This window comes from Copadichromis virginalis, linkage group LG2 (genome assembly GCF_057382275.1).
Source record: "Copadichromis virginalis isolate Kocher_CV1m ecotype Utaka linkage group LG2, C_Virginalis_male_GT1.1, whole genome shotgun sequence".
Lineage (NCBI taxonomy): Eukaryota > Metazoa > Chordata > Actinopteri > Cichliformes > Cichlidae > Copadichromis > Copadichromis virginalis.
In genome coordinates, this window is record NC_140619.1 from 32,487,232 (window position 1) to 32,515,182 (window position 27,951).

At 39.4% G+C, this 27,951-nt stretch overlaps 1 protein-coding gene across 1 annotated transcript; it reads left to right on the forward strand.

Moving 5' to 3' along the window:
• The first annotated feature begins 2,281 nt into the window (after positions 1-2,281).
• LOC146717766 (neuronal acetylcholine receptor subunit alpha-3-like) lies at positions 2,282-27,904 on the forward strand. The gene is made up of 7 exons (XM_085430745.1): positions 2,282-2,519; positions 14,637-14,776; positions 14,867-14,911; positions 15,007-15,116; positions 15,438-15,645; positions 17,192-18,196; positions 26,858-27,904. Exons 1-7 carry the CDS (start codon positions 2,462-2,464, stop codon positions 26,981-26,983), a joined length of 1,692 nt encoding a protein of 563 aa, XP_085286871.1. The 5' UTR covers positions 2,282-2,461; the 3' UTR covers positions 26,984-27,904.
• Positions 27,905-27,951: the final 47 nt, after the last annotated feature.

Genomic DNA, 27,951 nt, shown 5'->3' on the forward strand with positions numbered 1-27,951 from the left:
CTCGCACTCACCTGCTCTACCAAATGCAGGCAAAAACTTTCCTTCATATAACAATTTGAAATGATTGCTGATTAAAAAAGTTTAAAAACCTTACATTGTGTAATGGCTTCTATGTAGTCTGACTTTATGTTATATCACTTACAATGTGTGCTGAAGTCTAATATACTGTATTATAATGCAGTTATTACATAGCTGTATATATTACACTGTTTCCTTAACCTTGGAACGGTTGTTGTAATAATTGGAGCCTTGTTGAAATGAGGTTACAAAATATTAAAATCTGACAACATTTAATATTTAGTTTCCCATATGAGGCTAGAAAATCATCAGTCAACATTTTTATCACATGCTTCCAATGAAATGGGATTTCATTAGATATCCTTTCTGGAAACCTAAATCATTTAAAACTTACATTAACCAATAATTGACAAAGGTCACAGGTTGGTATTATGCCTTTGGAGATTCGCTCTGGAAAATACCTGCAAGTATTTGTTTTTTGTCCAGCATCTTGCCTGCAGAATGTCACCAGGAAACAACGCGCTGTTTTTAAGCTGTTGGATAAAAAAAAAGAAAAGAAAAGAAAAAAGAAGAATCTGCAACAGGAAAAAAGACAGAAAAAGTTATTAATAATCAAAAATTAAATCTGAAAAAGACAAAATGAAAGGGAATGAAGGGAAAAAAAGAAAGATCTCCTGTTTCTCTCCAGTCTCAGGCGAAGGGTGAAGACTGCTTTTCTTTACATCTTGCGAAATTAGAAAAATCTTCTCTTCTCTTCCTCAGCGACACTCCCTCACAACATCCCATCTATTTTGGAGCTTTATAGCATTTCATGGTCAGCTGATCTGACTGCATATTAGTTGTCCATATCTCTTTAACTTTACCAGTCACACTGCCTCTGTCTCTCTCTCTCTAACAAAGCCTTTCTTTCTTATTCTTTTAGGGTCTTCCATTGACCCATTTTAGGCACTTAGTAATTGAAGCTTTCCCCAGGCAAGCCCCAACAACAGCCTCGCTTGACTTCACTCATCAATGAAAAACCTAATTGAGCTTAAAATTGAGGCCCGAGCCACTGCACTCGTCTTTAGCCTCTTGGCCTCTTACCTGCCAACTTCGAACATACAAGGTACTTTGCAGTTTAACAATTAACATCACATACTGTATCAGAGTTACTGGCCCCACTTTAACATTAAACTGATACATTAGTTGCAATTTGGTCTGGACAAGGAAAGCATAGTCACAAATATACAGGCAAGCAAAATAAACTATCTTATGCTGTCACATAATTGCACTGTTCACTGGTTAACTAATCTTGGCAAAAAGCAAATATAGCAGCAGTTCCTATTATTTTAATCACATGTGTCAACAGCAAACTGATACAAGCACATTTTATGCTGTTGAATATTCAATACATGCATGCACATATGAACACAGTTACATAAGATATTAAAGGACAAATAATGCAAAAGTCTGCTGTGCCCATCCTGGTATTTAGGTGTCTCATGAACAGGATTCTGTGCATTAAAGATGATTTTATAAAATTTGTAGAAAAGAAGAAAAACCCCACTTTGGATGTAGATTTTATGCTTTTATGTTATATTCAGAACTGGAGCTTAAAGATTTTATTCCCTAAACTAAGATACAAATTAAAGATGTTGTTTCAAGAAGTAAATGAACCCCAATTTCACTTACAGGCATCCAAAACCAACCATTCCATTATTGTTCCTTTAAGGACCAGGCAGTAGTCAATCATAGGTCTTGGGTGCTCCAGAATAATTTCAGTGCAATTCCATGCAGTGCTGCTGTGCGTTAATGGCTTTGCATTATATGATTTGGGCAGACTCTGCAGCCTTCAAGACTCTATTATTGAGTCGCTAATGCTTTAAGCTGCCTGAACATTGTTATGGTTGCAAAATCAATTAAGTGACTAAATAGGTCATTTACAGCTCAGTGCTGAAAATGTGCGTGTAGGTGAGTGCTGCATCTTTCTCTCAGGGGATAATTGTCTGAGGTAGGGATATTTGAGTTGTTCATTTTTTTTTTAAAAGAAATGTTCCTAATTTTCACAAAACCCGCGTCAAACACTGAATAGGAGAGTTTTATGAATGTTTTTTTCTGTACGACCCTTACGCTCCTAGAGCCATATTCGAAACCATTTAATCATTCCAGACCTATCACCTCTGAGTCACTCTGAGTCAGATCGCAAGGTTTGACCCTTAGGTGTGCGTGTTTGTGTGCGCGCGCAAGCGTGTGGGACGCAGTGCCGGGGGAGGCAGGGGGAGGCGGGACGTGCAGAAGTTGTCCATGTCGGCAGAGCGCACCAACCTCTCCGCGTTCGGGAGCGCAAAGGAAAAAGATGCTCTAATCTTGAGGCTTCACAGACATCTGCAGCAGATTATTACGAGAAGTCATTGTTCAGCATCGCTATTTATATCCAAAAAACTCGCGAAGCGCCGATGTCTCCATGAATCTCTTCGGGAAACTAACAAACATCCTCCTGCTGGTGATCCTCGCAGCGCAAGGTAGGACACGGCGCTCCGTGCATCGCTGAAAGTGCCTCTTACTCAGTACTTTTAAACCATCACTTTCTGTGTTTTCCTTACTTGTCATGTCAGTTTTAAGTATTTTTGGCTGCCAAACTGACCTCGAGTTGACTCCTTTGTGCGCTTCTCAGTGACAAGAAACTGCATCTCTTTTCAGTCCAGATAGGAAGATCCATTAAAGCCAGTCAGGATAAAGGCAGAGCAACCCAAACTTTACCTCAGTTTATCAACCCAGTTAATTTGTATTTGGGCACGCATGCACGCTGATGTTGTCAAATCGCTGAAATGGCGAAACAGTGAACAGCCATATTCTTCTCAAATTCCTCTGGGGCACCAGCAGCGCACATCTTACAAAACAAGACCGTTTTGCTTTGTTCTTTTTTGCGTTTAACGTACTTGTTTCACACTACTTCACGACACAGGGCACAACATTTGTCCATGGGAAATTGTTCCCAGCCAATAACAAATCCCACGTGCCTGTGAAATATAATACCCCGTGCTTTTCGAACTTGTGGAGTCACTGTTATGCTGCAGAGAGTGAGAACAGTGGGATGTAAGCACACTGTATAATTGTTAGATTTTAGTCTACACATCGGGTTTGGTTACTTTTTATATAAGGTTGATGACTTAGAGCTTAACATGTCAGCATGTAGCTCACATTGACCATCAATGCCAAAAGTGACGCAACATAGGGGTGACAAACTGCTCGGTAAGTGTCCATACAGATTTCATCCCTGGTTTCACAAGGTGTGAAGGGCTTGGGGACTTCTGCAGAGTTCAGAGGTCAAGATTCAGACTAGCACCACAACACTGCACAGGCAAGCAGATGGTTGCCTGGGGTAATTACTATAAGTAACCTTGGTACTTAAAAAATGGACTAGAATTGACCAACAAAACTAAAATTTTCCTTATGCTTTAATAATAATCAAACTACTAGTTTGTCTGCACTTTGCTTTTCTCTATGTGCAACCCATTTCTTTATTTTCTTGTATTTAAAATCACCTGTGCACACATTTTCTTTTTGCTTCTGCCTTTGGGTTGTGTAAGGCTGTCAGTCTTTTGTGTGCTTTAGAATAGTGGGGTCTTTGAGTAGCTCCTTGGGGAACCAGAGAAAAAACAAAGAGTAGATAAATGCTCTAAAGAGGAAGCTTTGTGTCGTATTCCCATGTAACTTGATGGTTATTTTAATCTTAAGTTTTCTCCCATTCACTTCCACAAATATAGACACGCTTCTTCAGAGAGTGTCTTCACCAATGGGAACACCTTTAATGGGGATGTGTGTGTGGGATAAAATAAATGATAAAAAAAGCTGCAGTGCCTTCATTTCATACTTAAATGGTAATTTTTTTTCACTTCACACAAAAATCACAATCATATATTTAGTGGTTTATATTTAGTTTCCAGACTGGAAAAACAAAGGCAGTGGGAAAGATCTTAAAACCAAAAGCTTCATTCTATCTGAAGGCCACCAGATGGCGATAGCTGTGGTGCTGCAGTTATTTCTGTCTTTATCCGACTGCATCCATTCTGTTAAAGTTTGAAGCCGCTACTTTCCTGCTGAGTCTATGGGCTTGGCCACACACTTTCGGTTATACATTTATACACAACAGTGGCAGCACAGATAAAAAATTTTACAGTTTGAATAATGTTTATGTGCTGTGCCGCCATCTTGGTTAAGTTGGGTTTGGTGGGGATCTTTCGACTTTTCGATTTGGAAATCCATTTCAGTAAAACATTCCAGCTGGGAACTCAGAAATTTCCACTTGGTTTGGAATGACTATTAAAATGAGACTTCAGAAACCAGTGGCTAATGTTAAAGGATCTATAATATTTATGACTATCAGTAGTTTAGTTGGAGTTAAAGTTTTAATGGCTATTTAATTAGATTTTATATTGACTAACAAACTAAACTGAGAAGCAACTTTTTGAGTGAATGTTTTTAAATACTGAAATATAAAATTGTAAATACATTTTGTTTTAGCCTTAACTAAAGCTAGCTGGGACTATTTCGCCAGATAGCTTTTTCAGTTAGGCAACATTTGGCTGGTTGGTTAGAGGACAGAAATTCAAATTCAGATCTTAGGTAGTTAATGATATGTAGATAATAGGTTTTTATTTTTTCTACTGGTCACCTCCAGCCTTAATAGAAGTCATTTCTCGTGATAAACACCCAAATATTCCTTGAGGTATTCCAGATATCCCAATTGCTTTCCTGGGAATGGGCGGCTGAACATGCATCCTTCCTACAGACACTAGGAGGAGGAGTAATTAAATTGTTGTTTTTTTCATTTCAAAGTCCTGAGTGTGGTGGGGAGTTTGCTCCACATGTGGCACCTGGAGTCCTCCCTGGGGATCTGCACTAAGTGCCTTTGTACTGTCATGCTCTAGTCATCCTGTGTAGCAACCTAACACAGACTCACAGTTAAGGAGAAGGGATGTGTTTCTGTAAGACACATAAAGTCCCTCAATTGTCTCTTTTTATGCCTCCCTCTGTCCTGTCATTCCCTTCAGCTGGAGAGATTTGCTACAGCCAGCAGCCTTGCTGCTTTGCCCTTGAACTGAATGAATTTCAAAACAGTGCCTTAAAAGGATGACAGTGTCAGTGCTCTCATATCAGAGCACATTTTGCTCTAGTGAGAGGAAATCCACTTTATATTGTTACTAGTTGTGAGGCGGTTACCTTGAAAACCAGGAGGGTTTTGGCCTCACCTTTTCTATCCCCCTAATTTGTCCTCCAGCTCCCCTCTCCTCCACAATCCTTCACTGGCTCAGTGGTCTTTTCTACGGGTATGAACAGGAGCTGTGCATGCAGATAAGTGCCTAAAAACACACACAGATTGTACAAACACTCCCAGTGGGGGTCCGATTAGTGAGCTACAGAAGGTATTGTTTCCTGCTATCCAGGATCGGCCCTCATAACAGAGGAAAAGCTGATCCTGCCGTTCATGGGATTGGGGTATTTTAGTCAGAAATAGAATCATGTTGAAGTCGCTTGGAGGTAAGGAATGAGAAATCTGTACGGCATGGGGATTTAGTTGGAGTTATGACATTCAAAATAAAGCCACTGCCTGTGGAATATCGATTGTGGTGCACATCAGCATATTTTAGAGCAGGATGGGCTGCTATACCTTAGAGACTGAGTGATAAGGGTGAGTGAAACCGCGTGATGCATTTCCCTTCAGCATCTCCACAAATTGCTGAGAGAGATGTCCAGCCACGCTCGCATTATACTGACCCACTCCGCATTATGTTTCAGCCTTGACCCTTCATCTCACTGTACTGTGCTTTTTAATGGGTTGACAGCGTAGAGGCCAAGAGAGCCAGAAAACTAGTTATTCAAAAGTGTAGCGTGGCAACAATCAGAGTTTTTTCCCCCAATCTGAGCATTAGAAATGGTTTATATTAAGCCACCCTACTCTGTAGCACTTATCTAAGTCTGCTTATATGAAGTTGTCTGCTTTGCATCGCAGCATCATCAAGCGTATTTGCTCCTCTCGCAGACTTAAATGCTCGTCTGAGATTCCCTTGGAAATACAGAGCTGCTCTCCGGTTTCCCTCCATGAAGCAATATAGTTGCATTAAAATCTGACAGGCAATCAGTGTGCATGTGTGTGTAAGTATGTGGCTTAAGGGCTGTGTGGTGGCTTGAGGATCCTCTTAACACGATTGTCATGTGATTATTGCCACCAAACTCCAGTTACTTAGCTCCTACACATGCTGTGTAGACACCCTTATTACGCCCCCTATGGACACACACACACACACACACACACACACACACACACACACACACACACACACACACACACACACACCCTCCTCCAAACAGCCCTGCTGTCTGATTCCTCTGGGACATCCTTGTCTTCTGAGCTGGCAATGAATTGAGTCACACTTCATGATGGAAAGATAGAAGGTGAGAATAAAAGTGCTGGGGAGGTTGTCCGAGATGCCCCAGATGGAAGATGAGCACATTTTGTGCCTCAGTCCTTCTTCTAACCACGCACCATTTTCTACTGAGTGGCCTCTGTTTCTCTTATTATGTATTTCTTTTTGTGTTTTTCCACAATCTCAGTGAACATAAGATTACAAGCGCTGAAGAACAGAAGCAGGATTAACAGCTTTAAAGAATGTCATCTGTAATACCTTTTGTAATACCTCTGTTCTCCATAATCTCTAAAGAATAATTATATCCATGAAGCCATTAGAGCCACTTGTATCAGTTACCTTATTGCTTTCTTCCCACTCAGTGCTTAAAGCAATCGTGGAGAGTTTTCCCCAAATGGATCGGAATACTACCCTCTTTTAGACCCAAAATGGAAACCACTATCTGTCAACTGGGGGAATTTCTTGTAACTGTATTTCTAACATACCCCAGTGCAAATGATTAAATCTGCAAAACACATTTTCCCAATACCCATTTAACCTATATTTATGAAGAGACAGAAGGGAGTAATGAACAGCAGTCATACACAGGAAGTGTTCATGGCCCTTGTAACCATTCAGCATACGAGGTGCCTGTTCAATCAGGTGATTTACAGTGGTACAAACTGTGCACAAAGTATGAAAAGCTACTACAGCGTTCAGTGCTTTTGTGGATTTAGCCAAATGACATAAGTATATGTTACCTGAGGCTATAAAGCTAGCATAAAAGATAGAATTCAATGAGTGAATCTCATCAGCACCTAAACACCCCAAATATAAATTGATATCTGTTACACTTGATGTAAAATGGTACTAGTACCCTAGATGTAACCAGTCCAACATAGTGCATCACTACAAATTATTCAAAACTCAACAAAACATCATGTATATATCCAATAACTGACTTTAAAGCTACACATTTAATTTGGACATGACAGGTAAGCTTTAAATTCATGCTGAATCTCACTCTTGCTGAGCAGCGCTTACCATTGAAAACATTCTTCATCTTCCTCTCCTCTCTTTCTTCTCCATCTCTCAGTGTTAATGTTTTTTCCCTCTTCCTGGGAAACACAGCAAGTGCACATGTAGCTCACAGACGCGGTTTGTGTGTTTGGTTATATTTGTTGAATTGTTTGAAATGATGGCGGCTCCTCATCTGTAGCTAGCTAGATGCTTAAATAGCGGGATTTAATTTCCAATGATGACATTATTTTCCTACTATGAGAATTGGAATTACATATTTTAGCAAAGACTTTTAGCAGTTTAGCAAAGTCCCACCCTCCCCCCCCAATTTCTGTACTCCTCACTTTGAAATGAGGACACAACTTTAACTCAAACTTTAGCTAATCCACTGCAAAAACTTCTGCCATGGATTTGGGACGCAGCGTTTGTCAAAGTCTTTTTCTGCGTACTGATTCAGTCAATACTGCTGACATGCATGATAGACAGGCCTGCTTCAGCATCTCTGGAAGAAAGATAAGTAGCACTGACTACCTGCAGCTGCGACTGCAGTGCTGTGAGAACCATCACAGCCACCCACTCCAGGCAGACTAAGTCCCCAGACTGCATTTCTGAATTTAAGAGTGTCACAGCAACAGCACACATTCATTTCTAGCCTCTGCTAAAACAAGGCACAGTTTTAAATATGTGGATACATTTTAATTAAATACTTGGCAGACCTAAGCATTCAGGCTCATAGTGTCAGTCGTATTAAAAGACATGGCTTGAGCTTTTTTTATTTACGTTTTCCATAGAATGGCTAAATACTGTATTTTATCTCCTTTAAAAGGGGCCCCCATCTAGTTTTCCTTCCTTCCCATACGCCAGCTAAATCCTTGGGTGTTTATCTTGTTACATCAATCATTATTTCTTTGGATAAAATCACATTTCACTGAGTCTAAATGCCAAAACAGTGCCAAACCTTTTACTTTTCTGAGTGATTCGCCGTTGGGTTCATTATTTTGTGTCCCAGGTGCTGTTCCCGCCCACTCTGACACAATGCACAAAATAAAATGAGCGATTACGCCTGAAGCTCATTTTCCTGTTAACAGAGTTAATCACTTCTTGGATTATCTTAGCATTTCGTTTTTTTCGTCCGTTTTTTTTAAACAACACCACCAAAAAACCCAAACAAAAAACCTAAACCTAAGCTTACTTAAAATATCTTATACAGAGAGAATGCAGCCTCAAACCTCCCACATCTTTTTTGATGAAAGCAGGGAGACAAGTGGCAATTAAATTTCACGCATCAGTGAAGAAGAAAATCTTTTACTTTTCAGAATGGGTCAAGTCAAAGGTGGATGAACATAAATAGTAACACACATAGTTATGTGTATGTACTGTAGCCCCCATATATGAAGCTACACTTACCGTGGATTAAACACCTTATGCTTCATGGGACAGTCAGGACGGGCTGTAATCATTGTGGCTTCTCTTGTGCGTCATTCAGAATGTCAAAGTCAGGCCGTCAAAAACCCTGGAGAGCAAAGGCACACTATCTAGCTCTTCTCTCCTTGTACTTGCTGTCACTTTTCCTATCTCTTCTTGCCACTGTCTCTCTCTTTGTATCTGTTTTCTATGCACTCTGACAGTGGTGTATTTTTGGAGGGTAATTAGTTCCTTCAGAGTGTCCACAACTGGCTTCCAGGCTCATCCTGTTAAGCACATGCCTGATCAAAGAGCCTCCCACAGGCCATGGGTCTTCCAGTAGCTTTTGGCTCCTGTAGCCACAAGAGACAAAGACAGACTCAGTGTTTGGCTTTCTAATTCTAAATCAATGTGGCTTTTTAAGGGTGAAATGCATGACAGCTTGACTTGGCTTCATGTGCAGCAATACAAAGGCTTGTCACTTTGATACAGCACAAAGTGAGGGGAAGGAATGAGCACATGTCCGGTGAAATGAAACATGAATGTCAAGCTGATTTCTTTTGGCACAGTGATTATGGTAACTTCATTCTAAACCTTGAGGTAAGGTGAACCGATAAAGGAAAAGGACTTGGTTTATTTTCAGTTCTAGCTACAACCATTAGGGTTGGTTTGTTTGAGGGTATTCTTGGTTCCAGTGGTTTCTGTTGCCATTAACTTGGCTTTTTAAAATATACATATCTGAATGATTGTACCAATAGCTTGTTTCTATGACTGAAAAAAACAAAAAGACAGCCAGGCTGACCCAAATCAAAATGAGTTCAGCATCTCAAAATTTTGTCTTACTGACTTTAACTTCAAAGTAAGTCGGAATTTTGAATTACTAACTTGAAATTTAGTAAAGATACTTAACTAAAAATTTCTTTACCCATGGGAACATTTTTTCAGTGGTGGAGTGGTACATGCCAAACCTTTGTTTGAACCATCTGAAACAATAGAAGCGTATCTGAAATGTGAGTGTATGTATAAATAATACAAAGTCCATAGGTGATTGAATGAATGAGACCTGTAGTAAGAAAACAATCTGAGTGCTCAAATGAGTAGAAAGGTAAATTATAAGTACCATTCCATTTCAGGTTTGAGATTGAAGATTCTTTATTTGTCACATGATTAGTTATACAAGCACAACATCCAGTGAAATGTATCCTGACATGCTCCTCGACTTAGCAAAACGAGAGGCAACATTATATACATTAAGTGAATATATACAGGAGGACATTATATGCAGCAATTAAGTGAATTAGGTACATAAAATTAATTACATTAAATAGACAATCTGGAAATTTTAAATTGAAAATCTGAAAAATGTACATTGTGCAAATGGGTGTTAAAGTGTCTAGAAGAGTCAGTCTGGGATGTGTTAGGAATAAGTCCTATCTCTGTCACTTATGGATGCTGTGGGAGGGTGGGGTGCATGTTCTGGTTTAGGACCTGGATGGCTTGGGGATAGAAGCTCCTCTTGTTCTTGCTCGGATGGTGCAGAACCTTCTGCCTCTGCACCCACTCCACTGGAGCTCCGTTGATGATAATAGGCTTGTAGTATCTGTGCTGACTCCTTCTGAATTCCACCACCAGCTCCTTAGTCTTGCCGACGTTCAGCTGGAGGTGGTTATCCTGGCACCACGATGCCAGATCATCATTTACCATCCTCACTTACCAGACCAGTGGTTCTCAGTGTTTTTAGATTACCTTTTAATATTAGCTTAGCTCACTTGGCACCTCCTCATACCCCTTCCCCCAAAGAGTACTACAGAACAGGTAGTGTCAGTGTCAATGAGGCCACACAGAGCCGTTAGTCTGACCGTAATGGTGTTTTGCTTAACCAGAAAGATAAGAAGCAGCTATAATCCATGTATAAGATAATAAAACTTTACAAAACTGTTGTGTTGAAAATAAAAAAGTCACAGCCGTTACTTTTGGAAGCAACCTCACATCCCCCAAAATTTAATCCTTATGCTGACTCTCAGGGAAAAGCAGTAAAAGCTGTGCATAATCAACTGACATGTTAGTGCAAAGGTTATAATTAACTTCCTCTAAACTAAGGCTTCTTAACATCTTCAGTGCCAGAACAAATAAAGGGAATTAGAAGAGTGAATGTGCCATTGGAGGAAGGGGAAAAATATATTGGCTTCATTTTTTTTTTGTCACAAGGAACAAAAGGTCCAATTAACTGGCTGATTATAATTGCCCTGGTTTTCCCTCAGCCAATTAGAGGCTTAAACAAGGTTCTGAGAGTGCAACGAATTAGGGAGCAGTGGGCAGTTTTTAAGGCAGGTACAGAGAGCAGAAATTACACAAGTGTCCCCAGAGAAAGTTCTTTTCATTAAGCTTTAAGACTTAGATCGCCTCTGCCACTGACCTCAGAAAACTTCAGTGGTTTTGAAGTCACTACATAATTTTCAGCTTCTTACCCACTTAACAGGGAAGCAAGATCTTAAGAACAAAAATCAACCACACTACTGTGGAATAAAATCAGCTGTAGCCATGTTAACAGGCTCTTTTAAGTCTGCTGTGATTCACCCAGAGTAGAAGAGCACCCAACAATCTTAACTCAGGGATACGTTCTCTCTCCTCTTGATTGCAGCCGAGATAACTGCTCCCCACCATCGGTTTTCTGTTGTCTTTTTCCATTTTACTGCCTTAGATTGTTTTGGTAACACCGGCTTTATGAGTAAAGGTAATCCTGATCCTGAGTTTGATGGAAGCAAAGAAGTCGATATCATTTTAGCGTGTAAGCTGAGCCTGCCAGGGAAATTTGTGTTTAGCATCTAAGGTTGGAAAAAAAAAGTAAAAGGCTTCAAAAGTGTTTACTGATTTAGATTTGAACCTTTTAGACTCACAAAGAAACTAACTTGGGATAAATTCTCTGAAAATGTGTTTATTCCTGTAGATTTTGTAAGCAAATGAGCTCGTCTCCCAAAATGAAAAAATGGACTGACGCTAAACTGAAAAGTCTGAACCATATTCATCTAAGTGTACTCCCTGTTGTAATAAATGCAAGAACAGCTTTATGACTTCACTTTATGGGTTGTTATTATGAAATATTTGTTCTGCCACACAGTTTCTTCAAGAATGTGCTATATTAAAGTGATACCCTCACTGAAAGTCAATTTTTATTTAAGGTGATTGTGTTGGGTATTGTGTGGTGTGAGTACATACGAGCCATATGAAAAAAAGAATAATTAACTAAGCACCCTGGGAAATAGAGGAGCGCTTGCTTCAGAGCAAATCACTGGTTTATTCTGCTTCTGCTCCATCTGAACTCAAATCATGCCAGTTCACTTTAGCTTAGTTTAGCCAGTTTAGTAGCCTTGTATCAGTTTATATCTGAAATACACATTTGCTTGATGGTGCATGTTTCTGGTCGCAGTTTCTGTTACAGCTTGGTAATAAGCTGGTAAAATTGATATCATGCCATTACTTTAAAATCTGTGTTATCGAGTAAAAGGGCAGAAACTACGGGTAATAATGTGGAAACAAGCATAAGCTTACGAGGTTAAACCAATTAGTAATAGTCTAGTAATATTTCGAGAACAATATGACAATGTGCTAAAGATTAAATGATAAAATATGTGTATTCAAATTTTTTATGAGGTGACTACTTTTTGTATTCACCTGATAATAACAGTGTACACTGATTGATGCTTTAATATATTAGGATACTGCTATCATAATTTTGGAACAGTAATTTGTGTCAGATTTTCTGCCAGAGGTTTCTTCCTCTTAAAAGGGAGTTTCTCCTTCCCACCGTTGCACCTCATTTTTGCTCACAGGAGGTCATATGATTGTTGGGGTTTTTTCTGTTTTCTCTGTATTATTGATTTCAGGGTCTTTATCTTACAATATAAAGCGCCTTGAGGCAACTGTTGTTGTAACTTGGTGCTATGGAAATAAAATGGATTTGAATTGAACTGATTTGAGTTACCTGTTTTTTGAGACACGTCTGCAGTCAAGGGAAACCTGGTCCAGCATACCTAACAGACTGCCTGCTGCACTTCACTTAACTTCCAAAAATACATTTATTTGTCAAGTGTTGGTGCTCATTCTCCATGACTTAATTGCTTATGATAGAAGGAAGCCAAATAATTCAAAGAATAGGGAGCAGCAGTAAGTCTGATAAAGGTCAAGCACTGAAACTCCAGGAATAAACTTGATTTTGCAAAACAGACTGCTTGGAGTTTTGGATAGGTTTAAAATGTGACACGAATAACACACCGATGACCAAAAACATGAAAAAAAAGCATCAAAATAAGAAACCAAAGCAGTTTTCTGTGTTTTTTTTTTTTTTTTAGAGAGGAAACAGATTCAGACAGAACGCGTCCCATTAAAGGTCTATGTTTTATTTAGCTATTTTCAAGGAAACAAACCTTTTCGGTGAATATGGCTGTTTGCGTGTATATGGGTCCTACTTGAATACATTCAGACCCATCTCTAAAATGCAGTTCACTAAGTGCAGGTTTAATGGTTTCTTAGTAGACTGAAAAATGTGTCCGGCATTTCATGACTGGGAAGCTGTGATGCGTGAGTTTGGCCTCAGAGGTTAAAGCATTTATTATTTAATGGTTTTCAGCCTGAACAAAATTAAACAGTTCAAAATTTAAGGGTATAGAAGGCCAACCACAGGCATCCTGTGTTTAGTTAACCAAGAAAAAAAAAAGGTAGCAGGGGATAAAGAAATATGATAAAAAGCAGGTGAAAAAAAGTCTGGAATGGAAGCATTTCTGTAGTTATGAATAGATGTGAGGAAGCTCATTGAAGCCACTAGAAGAGTGTTTCTGAGGGCTTGCTGATAGCGTGAGTGCCTGCTGTCCCGTGTGAGGCAACATTTTCTGCTTGGACAGTCGTGGGCCTGCATGTGCCATCCCAAGCACCAGCGTTACAAGTGGCAGCTTTCCACAGTATGACCTTCAGTCCAGACTTAGACACACTTGTCTAAGTCACTTGTCTGCAGACACTTTGGCCAAAGACACATCATTCTGTTTTGCTTAAAGCCTCTTGTGCTTTCAGATTTTCTACAAGCTTTTAGGCTTTAATGAGACTATGTAAACATACAACTGAACTAACACACTTTGATCATTTGTAGCCCTCTCTCCTGTCATTGAATAAACAGCTTAAAAATGACTGAAAGTCAAACTGAAAGCCCCAGTGCTGTGAAGACTGGTGCATAGATTTACCTTTTTTGCTCATCACTGTCAGAAGTACAATGAAGGTGAATGGAAGTTGATTTGTGATGCTTAACTTTAGCAAACTGCTGCAAACATATTTCCTTACATGTATCCGCATGGCTAGATACCTCCAGGAGTGAGTCCTTTAATAAAGCTGTAGGTGGATGTGTTGTTTGGTCTGTCTGCAGTAACCGTATAATGAAAGTGAGGAAATGTTGAAGCTATTCTGAGTAATATGGATTTATTGTGAAAGCTCACATGTATTGTTTGCATTTTCTCTCCTTCACACTTTATTTCTTTCTTACTTTATCACTCGCCGGTGAATTAAACCCTTGATATTACCACCTTCAGGACACAGGTGTTTTTTATGTTTCTATAGTGTTTGCTTTAGAAGACATTAATGTTAATCCTTCTGAGTGACTGAGCTTTTAGTTACATTGAAGTCAAGTTCAGTTTGCTAGCAATGCTGGACAATGCCTACATATCAGCTCACTAAATGTGAAGCGACAGTTTCCTCCCTTATTTCCCTGGCAATAACTTATCATCTTTTCATTTCATTATTAACATCTCCATCCTATTTTTCTAGGCTGTTTTTCATCTAAGGCAGAGGACAGATTATTTCGAAGGTTATTCCGAAGGTACAACCAGTTCATCCGACCAGTAGAGAATGTGTCGGATCCGGTTACTGTCGAGTTTGAGGTGTCCATATCTCAGCTTGTCAAAGTGGTAAGAGGGTAAAATCAGTATAACAAATAGGTGTTTGATTAAAATAAATAAATAATAAGGCTCGTCAAATTTCCCCGTTTATCTTTTCAGGATGAGGTGAATCAAATAATGGAAACCAACCTGTGGCTGAGACATGTGAGTGACAGTCACGAGCTTTGTTTTTATCTGTTCTTTTGTTACTTGTGGATTTTGTTAAGATCCTATTGTTTTAATCCCTGCTCGTCTTTCAGGTGTGGAATGATTACAAATTGAGATGGACCCCCTCTGAGTTTGATGGGATTGAGTTCATACGAGTTCCGTCCAATAAAATTTGGAGGCCAGACATAGTTTTGTACAACAAGTAAGTGTTAGAGCATAGATGCTAAGAGGTTGTTACACTGAGGATTTTATTTTGTTTTCCATCTATCATTATCTGAGAAATCTAGATGTCTATATTGGGCTATTTTATGTTATTTTCTCTTTTGCTTCTGAAGATACATTTTCACATCAAAAGCAACCACACACAGTAGATATGCGCACCCTGTGTACTTCTCTAACACAATTTGCGTTCACTTGCTAGCAGTACCCTCTTGTCATTGCCTAGTGGTGTTAAAACTGTAATCAACTACTAATTTCAAACATATCTGTTAATTATATGTATTTTGGCCTTTTTCTCTCACAGTGCTGTAGGTGATTTCCTTGTGGAAGACAAGACCAAGGCTCTGCTAAAATTTGATGGAACGATCACCTGGGTCCCTCCAGCTATTTTTAAATCCTCCTGCCCCATGGACATCACCTACTTCCCTTTTGACTACCAGAATTGCTCCATGAAGTTTGGTTCCTGGACCTACGACAAGGCCAAGATTGATCTAGTGCTCATTGGCTCAAAGGTGAGAAGGAGCAACTGGGGTGAAAGGAAATAGATCCCTGCAGTTACGTCATTAAGAAATCTCTGTCAGTTTTATTTATTTATTTGTTTTTAGCATTTTTATGCATCATTATTGAGAAGAATTATTTAGCACTGCACAGTAGTAAGTGCTTATATCTTCCAACTTGCTTAGATTGCTTCATTTTTTATGTTTGCCTTCCTCCTCTTTATTCAGTCCATTAGGTAAGTATCCTCAATGCACTTTCATTCTAAGAGATGACAGTTGCACAACAAAGCAACACTAACTTGCAATGTTACACTATATTGCCAAAAGTATTCATCCAAATCATTGAATTCAGGTGTTCCGATCACTTCCATGGCCACAGGTATATAAAATCAAGCACCCAGGCATGCAGACTGCTTCTACAAACGTTTGTGAAAGAATGGGTCACTCTCAGGAGCTCAGTGAATTCCAGTGTTGTGCTATGATAGGATGCCACCTTTGCAACAAGTCCAGTTGTGAAATATCCTCGCTACTAAATATTCCACAATCAGCTGTTATATTATAACACAATGGAAGTGACTGGAAACGACAGACATTCAGCTATGAGGTGGTAGGCCACGTGAAATCACAGCGGGGGATCAGCAAATGCTGAGGTGCATAATGCACTGGGGTTGCCAGCTTTCTGTAGCGTCAGTAGCTACAGACCTTCAAACTTCATGTTGCCTTCAGATTAGTTCAAGAACAGTAAGTAGAGAGCATCATAGAATGAATTTGGCCACGCAGGTGCATCAAAGCCTTACTTCATCAAGCGCAATGCAAAGCAATGTATGCAGTGGTGTGAAGCGCGCCACCACTGAACTCTAGAGCAGTGGAGGTGTGTTTTCTGGATCGATCATCTGGCTATCCAATGGACGAGTCTGGGTTTGGCGATTTCCAGGAGAATGTTACTCATCTCACTACATTGTACCAAGAGTCTTGACTTCAACCTGACAAAACACCTCTGGGATGAATTAGAGCAGAAACTGTGAGCCAGGCCTTCTTGTCCAACATTGGTGTCTTTGTAAGAATGGTCAAAAATTTCCATAAACATGATTTCCTTGTGGAAAGCCTTCTCTGAAGAGTTGAAGCTGTTACAGCTGCAAAGGGTCACCTGACATCATGTTAAACCCTATGCATTAAGAAAGGAATATTACTCAATTTCATACGCATGAGCGAATGCTTTTGGCAGTACATTGCAGCTTAGACTTTGGATAGTCTGAATTAGAAAGTTAACTTTTTTTTGTTGAGAAGCAGTTGGAAATTTTAAACATGTGTTTGTTGTCTTTCTTTCAGATAAAGTTTACTATGTGTTTTTACCTGAAATTCAGAATGTGATGGATTGGGGTGGCCATTGTCAAAGGGAAGACTGATGATGAACTTATTACAATGTTAAAATTGACAAATGTATTTAAATAGATTATTTTAATAATGAAGACAGATTCAGTTCTCTTTAAATGAACTTGTTTTAAACTTTGAGATATAATATTTTTTTCTAAAAACAGCTTTCACATTTACACTTCACCAGGTGAACCTAAAAGATTTCTGGGAAAGTGGAGAGTGGGAGATTATTGACGCTCCAGGATACAAGCATGACATCAAGTATAACTGCTGCGAAGAGATCTACCCTGACATCACCTACTCCTTCTACATCCGCCGCCTGCCTCTCTTCTACACCATCAATCTCATCATCCCTTGCCTCCTCATCTCCTTCCTAACAGTGTTGGTCTTCTACCTCCCATCTGATTGCGGGGAGAAAGTTACCCTGTGTATCTCTGTCCTTCTCTCCCTCACTGTGTTCCTGCTGGTCATCACTGAAACCATCCCTTCAACATCTCTTGTCATCCCCCTGATTGGCGAGTATCTCCTCTTCACCATGATTTTTGTCACACTCAGCATTGTCATCACTGTCTTTGTGCTGAATGTTCACTACCGCACACCTATGACTCACACAATGCCCGAGTGGGTGAGGGCTGTGTTCCTTGGCGTGCTGCCCAGAGTAATGCTGATGAGGCGTCCTATTGACCAGGGCTGCTCCTCACCTGCCAGAATTACAGGAGGGACAGGAGGAGGAAGCAGCGGTGGAAGCAAGAAAAGAAAAAACAGTATAGGAGCAACAAGTAGCTCAGGAAGTGTAAGTGTTGGAGGCATAACTGGGGGTGTAGCCTGTACGGAAAGCGGTGCAGGAGGAGGAGGGGGTACGTCCTCAGCTGGTGGCTCAATGAACTGTGTGGAGTATGGTGAGATGAACCGTGACATGAAACGGGACATGAACAGAAGGTTCCCCTACAGAGGCAAAGAGGTACCGACTCCTGTCCCACCGCCAGTGGTGCCACCACCACCTCCTCCCCAGCCACCTCAGACTCAGGGGCCCCAGGAGTCAGAGCTGCCCAAGCTGCCGAGGCCCATCAATGCTTCATCGCCGGTAAACGCTGTCGTCGCCTTTTCTGTGGTGTCTCCCGAAATCAAGCAGGCCATTGAGAGCGTAAAGTACATTGCAGAGAACATGAGGACTCGTAACAAAGCCAAAGAGGTATGCAATGTGGAAAACACAGTTTTATTTATTTCAATATGCTTTTCAAATTGATAGAAGTTATACTATATAGACAAAGTACTGGCCCACTTCTCTTTGAGTGTAGTGCTGTAATAGGATACCAACATTCAACAAGTCAGTTTGGGAAATTTATTTCCTCCTAGATGTTCTTCAGTCAACTGTGAGGCAGTCTTGCAAAGTACAAGCATTTAAGAACCACACTCAGCCATGACGATAAGACCAACTTAAGATACAGAGCACTATTGCCAAGTGCTGAAGCACCATCCATTTACAATGTATAAATGGATGGACGGTACTTAAATATCGCCTTTCTACTCAATTTGAGCACTCAAAGTGCATCCGCCAAATTGCACACATTAATACAGTGCTTTTATTTATAGTTAAGCATTTTTTGTCCAGCACATATCGATGGATGCAACAGGGGAAGCTCAGTTCAGTTGGTCCATGTGTTAATATATGAACACGTGGACAAAATACTGAGCTGGGGGGGCAATCCACCAACCTCCTAGTTGGTAGGCAATCTCCTCCAGCACCCAAAAAATGTGTTTATAATGCATAAACCTCACCAAGACTCTGCTGATTCAATAACTGATGTTAACATCAGCACAAAAACTGTGCGGAGAGCTTCTCATTGTCAGTTTCCAAGGCTGAGTGGCTGCTGTAGGTGTGCTTTGTTGATGGTCCATTACTTTGTCTGTAAAGTGTATAGCAGGGGTAGGCAACCTTTCTGATGATGAGTGCCATCTGAAATTTCCTCAGAAGTCAATGTGCCATATGATTGCATTAGCAATAAATTTAATAACGCTCTATATTAACAGTTGCACACTATATAGAACAACTTTATAGAATTATATTTGTTCGCAGATGTTCGCAGCTATCAGCGAATAGTTATCAGCTATTTTGAAACAAAAAAAATAAAAAGACACTTTTTATCCATAACAAGAACTCGCTATTTATGGTCTCCTCACAACAATGATAAGAAAAATAAACTGGTCCAATATGGCATGCTTGTTAATACAGGGTGGGCCATTTGTATGGATACACCGTAATAAAATGGGAATGGTTGGTGATATTAAAGTCCTGTTTGTGGCACATTAGTATATGTGAGGGGGCAAACTCCTCAAGATGGGTGGTGACCATGGTGGCCATTTAGAAGTCGGCAATCTTGGATGCAACTTTTGTTTTTTTCAATAGGAAGAGGGCCATCAAACTTATTGGTAATGTCACAAGAAAAACAATGGTGTGCTTGGTTTCAATGTAACTTTATTCGTTCATGAGTTATTTACAAGTTTCTGACCACTTATAAAATGTGTTCAATGTGCTGCCCATTGTGTTGGATTGTCAATGCAACCCTCTTCTCCCACTCTTCACACACTGATAGCAACACCCCAGGAGAAATGCCAGCACAGGCATCCAGTATCCGTAGTTTCAGGTGCTGCACATCTCGTATCTTCACACCATAGACAATTGCCTTCAGATGACCCCAAAGATAAAAGTCTAAGGGGGTCAGATCGGGAGACCTTGGGGGCCATTCAACTGGCCCACGATGACCAAACCACTTTCCAGGAAACTGTTCATCTAGGAATGCTCGGACCTGGCACCCATAATGTGGTGGTGCACCATCTTGCTGGAAAAACTCAGGGAACGTGCCAGCTTCAGTGCATAAAGAGGGAAACACATCATCATGTAGCAATTTCAAATATCCAGTGGCCTTGAGGTTTCCATTGATGAAAAATGGACCAACTATCGTTGTACCCCATATACCACACCAAACCATCACTTTTGTTGTTCCAAAAGTGGGTTAGTGTCAGACCAATAGTGGTGGTTTTGTTTGTTAACTTCAACATTTACATAAAAGTTTGCCTCATCACTGAACAAAATCTTCTGCGTGAACTGAGGGTCCTGTTCCAATTTTTGTTTTGCCCATTCTGCAAATTCTGTGCGCCGATCTGGGTCATCCTCGTTGAGATGCTGCAGTAGCTGGAGTTTGTAAGGGTGCCATTTGTGAGTAGCTAATATCCACCGAAGGGATGTTCAACTAATGCCACTCTCCAGTGACATGCGGCGAGTGCTACGCTGTGGGCGCTTGCTGAATGAAGCTAGGACAGCCACTGATGTTTCTTCCTTAGTGACAGTTTGCTTGCGTCCACATTTTGGCAAATCCAACACTGAACCAGTTTCACGAAACTTAGCAAGCAGTTTGCTAACTGTAGCATGGGAGATGGGTGGCCTCGTAGGGTGTCTTGCATTGAAATCTGCTGCAATGACCCGGTTACTGCGTTCACCAGATAGCAACACAATTTCGATCCACTCCTCACGTGTTAACCTCTTTGACATGTCAATGGCTGTGAACAAAGAGAAACTTGTAAATAACTCATGAAAGAATAAAGTTACGTTGAAACCAAGCGCACCATTGTTTTTCTTGTGTTGTGACAGTGACGTACACTGTCTTGTTGGTATAGGTAAAATGTATATTTCTATACATTTCACGTCAGATAAAAACTTTGGTTGTAAGATTCAGATAATTATTTATTAAAAGCGAGACATTTTAAATGAGAATAAGACACAAAAGTACTTCTTTGTGCCCCCCTTTCCCTGTTAATGCCCCACCTGGCCCCCTGGCAACACTTTGCTAGACCCGCCCCTGCACAGTTACCAGCTGTCAGCTACTTAGAAAAGGATCCTGGGGTTATTTGTCTCTCAGAAACAGTTCATAACTTCCCTTCAACTCATTCATGTCACCTAAAAGGTTAACCTGTTTCTCCATCACCTGTTCAGCTCTGATGAGTCAGTAAGGACATCTCCTGGTTTCATCTTCATGTTTCCCTCTCACCAGATAACCAAACCGATATCATGACCAGCAGCTTTTACAGCTGTGGCTCCAGCAAACATCAGCTGATACTAGAAATTAATATTAAATAAATTCTAACAACAGCTGATCAAGCTTAAACGTGCTGATGTTGTTTAGCGTGACATCCGCTGGTTTCCTCTTTCTGGTGCAAAGTGGGCGATAAACAAACAAGAGAGAAAAGCTGATCAGCTGATCATTGATCAGTTTCATGATTGAAGTAGCAGCAGGAGAGGGAAGGAGAGAGAATGAGAGAAGAAGAGCCAGCTGTGCAGCAAAGACACAGAATAACTCCAGCTTTGTGTCTTTTTTCATTGTAGGTGAAGTACGAGACAAACTGTTTTCCTTTTCAACTCAATACGAAATGTGTAATATTTTCTATGAATACGGGACGATTCCATTTTTTACATGACGGTTTGCAACTCTACTAACTAACTTCATGAATAAAATAAAGTTCACTATCAGTGACATAGCATACACCCAGCTGTATCGAAACTCCGTCACGCTAGCTAGTACGCAGTACGAGTTATTGTAACTGACTGTAAAAAGTCAGCACAACGAAAATAAACTCCACCTAAACTTGGTTTATATCTGACCCAGATAGACTGCAGGTCATAACTTCTTACCTGAAGTTCAGTTCACCTGACACTCGGACCGGCGGCCGCCTCGGGTCTCTCCTCCTCCTGCCTCTCCTTTCCCTCATCCATCTGCTGGCCTCTGTGAAAGCTCCGCTATAGAAACCACCACCAAACAACTGAGTTATTTTTACACATTGGCCAGCATGTGGCCAATCCACCACCTTTCATTGTTTATACCTTAAAAAAAAAAAAAATCAAAAAAAAAAAAAATCAGCGGTCCATAAAAACGAAAGATCACCATCGGCCTATCAGGCAAATGCCCAGTAGCCAGTCCAGCTATGGTCGTGCCATCAGTTAACCCTTCGCGTGCCAGCTGTGGCATGCGTGCCCAGGGTTGCCGACCCCTGGTGTATAGAGTCGTCTTAGCAAGTTGGGACAATGTGTAAAATTTAAATAAAAACAGTATACAGTGATTTACAAATCATTCAAACCCTATTTTTGTATTAGAAAAAATTAGAACTGATTTTTTTAAATTTATTTTTAAATGATATATGGTTCCATTTAAGCCAGAAACGTTTTTCAAGAACAGCCGGAACTGGGACAAGAAACAACAGTTTGTTGCAATACAATGCATGCAAGAAAAGATGGGAAAAGCCTTCTGGGCTTTCAGAGAGAGCTGTGTCAAATCTGAGTGACATCAACATAAAACTGGTTTGGGCTACAAGTGTGAAGTTAAAAATAATCCAGTTAAAGAAGAGCTAAAAACAAGCTTTTTTGCTTGTCTGTGCCTGAGGCTAAAGGCTTGTGGCTATATTAGTCACTACAAGCAAAACAAACAGTGAATATTTTAAGTGGCTGTGATATATTGTTGAAAATATAGTCTCCTGGCTTCATGAAAGAAGGACCATTTACTAATATGTGCATGGAAAAGCTGTTATCGAATGCACCAAAAATTACAGTTGGGCTTATGAAATTGTGTCCAAAGAGGAAGAAAAGGCAGATCTTTCCAAAGTGTTTCCACTGGAGTGATGATGGTTAAATAGTAATAAGAGTGTTTTGTAAAACTGGAAATAATTGCCAAAAGCCAATGGTATTAAAAATTCATACATGAGACATTTGTACGCGCAATGTAGTCACACACGTTTACACATCTGCTGTTAGTAAAATGAGGGCCAATACGTCAGGCTTTGGTGTGTAAACTTTTATGGTTTTTTTGTTCTGTGACAAGAGTGTAAAAAAAGGTCAAGCAGGTATAACAACAATGTTCATTTGAGGGACTATGCATCAACAATGATTTTTATAATAATGTTTTGCCACACTATTTAATCTTATCACATAACTTTTCCACATTACTATGATTACAGGGATTACATTACTATGTTGAAAAACTTTTATGTAGCTGTGTGCGGCACTCAAGCTAAATTGATGCCTGCACAACCCTGAAATGCTTCTTAAAATAAATATCCAGACATTAATAACAGCAAAGAAGGCGCAAAACCTAAAGGTAGTACCCTTGTTAGGATTTATATACGTGGTTAACATTACATGTTATAGCTTGATAATAACATGATGGGGTTAGGTGTTAATATAGAGGAAAAGAGACAATAAAGATATACAATTGAATTACATATAATTTCAGGTTAATAACCAAGTAGTAGCATATCTCAACCACGTTTTAGTTGTTAATTAATATTATATATTTTTTAAACCTTGGTAATAATAGACTGTTTATAATGCTTGTAATGTGGTAATAAAGTGGAGTAATATGGATTAAATGTAACATTGTCTATTAGGCAAAATCATTTATTAATGTTTTGGTAACAATATCTTAACCTGTGAGCACTGAAATAGTCATTTCTGTGCAGTCTGAAGCTAAACATTATTGCCTTTTTATTTTATTTTTATTTTTGCCATTTCTATTTAATTTAGGTCTCATTGCAGATTTTAAACAAAGTGCACAGATATATATCTGCGTCCACATTATTATATATAGTTATTGGCACATTATATACATTTGAGTTTAATATAAGTCAGCTAAAAACCGTGGTAGCTATTACCTTACATATATTTAGATGACATTGTGTGGTCATTACTACTTTATTTCGACATTATTACTGCCCTATTACCATGCTGTTTCTAAGCTGTAACCTCAAATTCTACCAAAAATGAACTATTTTGTGCATTTGGGGAAAATTTAACACATTTTGACAACCAAACCAAGAATCAGTTATCGTAGTCTGACCACCTACACCCAGTTTTCACTAATATTTTGCGTTCTTGCAAATTGAGGGAGATGCAAACACAAAGTCAGAAATCAGCCAACGACAGCATCTCCCGGCAAGAGAGGCACCAAAGAGTTTACCACAAACTCACAAATGACTTCCCCTTAATCATACCCTGTCTTAAACATAAGTGATAAAAATAAAAATGTCTGCTTTCTAGACCTTTTATAGATTTTAGAACAGATTTCCCCCCCAAATATATGCAGGACATAAATAATCACACACATACACATAACCAAGCATTACTACATGTGGTTCATCTATGCATAATAGATGAATTTCTATCTAGCTTGGTAAATGGCTTGGAAGCCATTTACAGAGGGCTGCAAAGGGAGTGTAAAGCTTCTTGTTTGTCACAGATAGAGGGCTTTGTGCATTCCTTCCTCACACTCTGGATGGTCCTGATATGATTGTTGCTGCTGCTCCAGCTTTACTTAGCAATGCTTGGATCCTTCTTGCATGCAGAATAGCCATACGGCCTTCTATATTCACACAATGGCATTATGGTCACTGAATCCATGATCTTATTGTCCACACCTGACTGATCAGGCCACACTCACACTATATTTAGCACTGTGCAGATGTATTAGACATAAAAAGGATGTGAGGAAGCCACAATGCCATAAATAGCGTTTATTAATACTAAAGTTCAGTAAATTAAAAAAATTCCTTCCTAAACTGTTTAAATGTAAATAGAGAAAATAACTATTTATTCTATAAAGGATTCCACTGGGAACATTACTCATGATCCACAACAAATAAATACATCTTTTAAAGACTTTCATGAGGCTTTACACTCACTACAGGTTAATCTCTCTTGCAGAATTTCTTAAATATATAAATGTACCGAAAATAAATGACGATCAGATTGTGGTTCTGAATTCACCATGAATGCATCTCCCAAACAATAAAGCCCCAGGGCCACATGGTTTTCCAGCAGAGTTTTACAAAGAATTTTGGCCTCTACAAGCAACTTCTTTTTTCAGAATGGTCACTGAAATTCAGAATGATCAGACTCTGTCTCTAAACATGAACTCTGCTGTCATTAGTCTACTTCTTAAACCAGGCAAGGATCCTGCGTTCCCATCCAGCCACTGCTCCATTTCAATTATAAACGTTGACCTTACAAAGTCCTTGCCAGAAGTTTAGAAAAAATAACTGCAATCATAATATATTCTGACCAAACAGGCTTTATCGAGGGTCGTCACTCAGTGAATAATACACGTAGACTAATAAATATAATACATTATTGCTCTATCAACAAATTAGAAACCACAGTTGTCTCCTTAGATGCAGAGAAAGCATTTGGCCGGATAAACTGAAAATTTGTATTAGCAGTTCTGCATAAATCTGAATTTGGTTCATTCTTTATAGACTAGATTAAAACACTGTACAGCTTTCCAAATGCTTGTGTTAGGACAAATGATTTTAATTCACAAAGCTTCAACCTACATGGTATAAATCTTCACTTATCCAAACTATCACCCATTTGAAACAATCCAGATATTTACCATCGTGACATCATGAGAAAGGGATTAACAATCTAGAACGTGTTATACAAAATGGAAAGTTTATTTCATTTGAAAATTCAGAATCAGCAAAGCTAAATTTCTTGAATATCAGCAAGTAAAGCCAACATACAGGACAAATTCAATCCCAGTCAACTGAATCTAAAAATACATAATTGGCTAACAAGTTTTTTTTTTAAATATCTGAACCCCAAATGGTTATCAAAAATGTAAAAGCTATTGTTTAAAATTAACAAATCAATTCCCCTCCCAACTGTAAAGTGGGAGCGAGATCTTTCCATGAGTCCAGATCAAAACTTCTGGACACATGTATGCTTAAAATGCCGTCAAAATGACCAAAAAGGAAATCAAAAAATGGCTTTTTTTTATTAATCAGTGTAGAAATTTACTTCTTGATCACATTATTCTGGAGATCACATTATTTGGTCTCTTCAAAAAACCAACTGGGTGAATTTGTCTCTCTGGTCCTTGCTGATCAATTCCATTACCTAGAGGGGCTGGTCGCTGTAGTCTTGTTTCCCCATTTGCCTTGCAGGTGGATGAGGATGGTCTGTGGGACTATGCGTGTCTGCAGCCTCCTGAGAGCTGGAGAGCAGCTTTTGCTGTTTTGGAGTGTCTCTGTGTCTGCCTCGGTTGGTGGAGGTAGAGAACTGGGGAAGGTGCTGCCTAATAGTCTTCAATTCAATTCAATTCAATTCAATTTTATTTATACATCGCCAATACACATCAAGAGTTGTCTCAAGGTGCTTTATATTGTAAGGCAGACCCTACAATAATACAACTGAGAAACACCTAATATGACCTCCTATGAGCAAGCGCTTTGGCGACAGTGGGAAGGAAAAACTCCTTTTTAAAAGGAAGAAGCCTACAGCAGAACAAGGCTCAGGGATGGGCAGCAATCTGCCGCGACTGGTTAGTGTGAGAGGAAGAAGACATTCATCTGTATACTCCAGTATGCTCTTTGTGTGGGGATGACTTCTTCCTACTCTGGGGTCTTGTAGGGGGTTGTGGATTGCGTGGGTCACAGTGTGTAAGCCCATTTATGTGGCTTTTTTTTTTCCTGCCTGTCCTGCCTTAGACATTGTCATACTATACCGCATTTAATATAATAACTGAAATTACACAAATAAAAATAAGAAAATAAATAAAGAGATAAAAGATTCACATGAACAAGAGGAGCCTATAAAGGTTCTATATAGCTGTTCTTGCAAAATCAAAATGTGTTTGGCACCACAGTGTCTTTAGAGCACAAAAAACAGTGAATGTAACAGTTTGTGCCATAAAGTTCACAATTACCATTAAGCAAAGGTCGCTTGAAGACATTTGGAAGAGGAAAGAAAGACAATGTGCTCTGGTTATTTTTATTCTTTTTACTTTAAATTTCCTTTGTTTTCTCTCCTCAGGTGGAAGATGACTGGAAGTACGTTGCCATGGTCATTGACAGGATTTTCCTGTGGGTGTTTGTGACAGTGTGTGTGCTGGGAACTCTGGGACTCTTCCTTCATCCCCTCATCAGTTTCTTTAAATGAACCACGTCTCTATGTCCTCACTTTTTCTCTTATTTTTGTCTACTTCTGTCTCTTTGCTCCACTTTGAGTACTTCGAGAATTATTCCCTTTGCCGGTCTTTCGTGTCTTTCACAGATGCCGTTGACCTCCTTTTCCAGCTTTCTGTTTCTCCTTTATCTGCCTCATGCTCTTCGCTGGGATTGCCATCATCAGCCATCACTTCTAGCACTCCGCTGTCTGTTTTCTCACACGACTTACCCAGATTTCCTCATCCTTCTTATGCTTTTCAATGTGCAGTTGATGCTGTCTGGTCTTACTTTAACAGCCTCTTTCTCTCTTTCTCTGTTTTTAAAACCCTGCTCTTCTTTCATTATTTCTTTCTTTCTTTTCCATCGCTGCTTGTCTTTTCATGGTAATCCTGTTTCTTGTTGAGGCTGCATTTCTACCACTCTGTGTGTTTAAGTGAAAATGTCCATTTTGTTATGATTGTTGTACAGTCTTAAACAATGATAAAAAAAATTCTAAAATTGTCAGGAAACTGTTTAAGGGAATGTTGTAAGTACTGTATAAGTTTGAATAATTTCAAAGGGAAATGCATGAATGACTTTTCACTAGTCATTGTAAAGATTTTTGAGAGCTGTGCACAATATGACCTTTAAAGCTAAGAAACAATAATGCAGTCTTGTGTTTACTTGTTGTCAAATAGAAGTTATCTGTATTTTTCCCAGTAAATATCTGTAAAGTGTCTTATGCATGGCTTTGGATAATGACACTGACTATGGCTATACACCTTTAAAGACGTAGGTTTTCAGGTCTAATTATGCACCAAATTTCACAGAATCGGTGAAACATTTACAATGTATAGATACACTTTGACTTGCACAATGTAGATTAAACTTATAAAAGACGTGAAATAAATTGAATAATAAATTTAAAAATTGCTCTAGTCTTTTCTAACAAATAAATACAAATTTACCGAGTTTGTACTT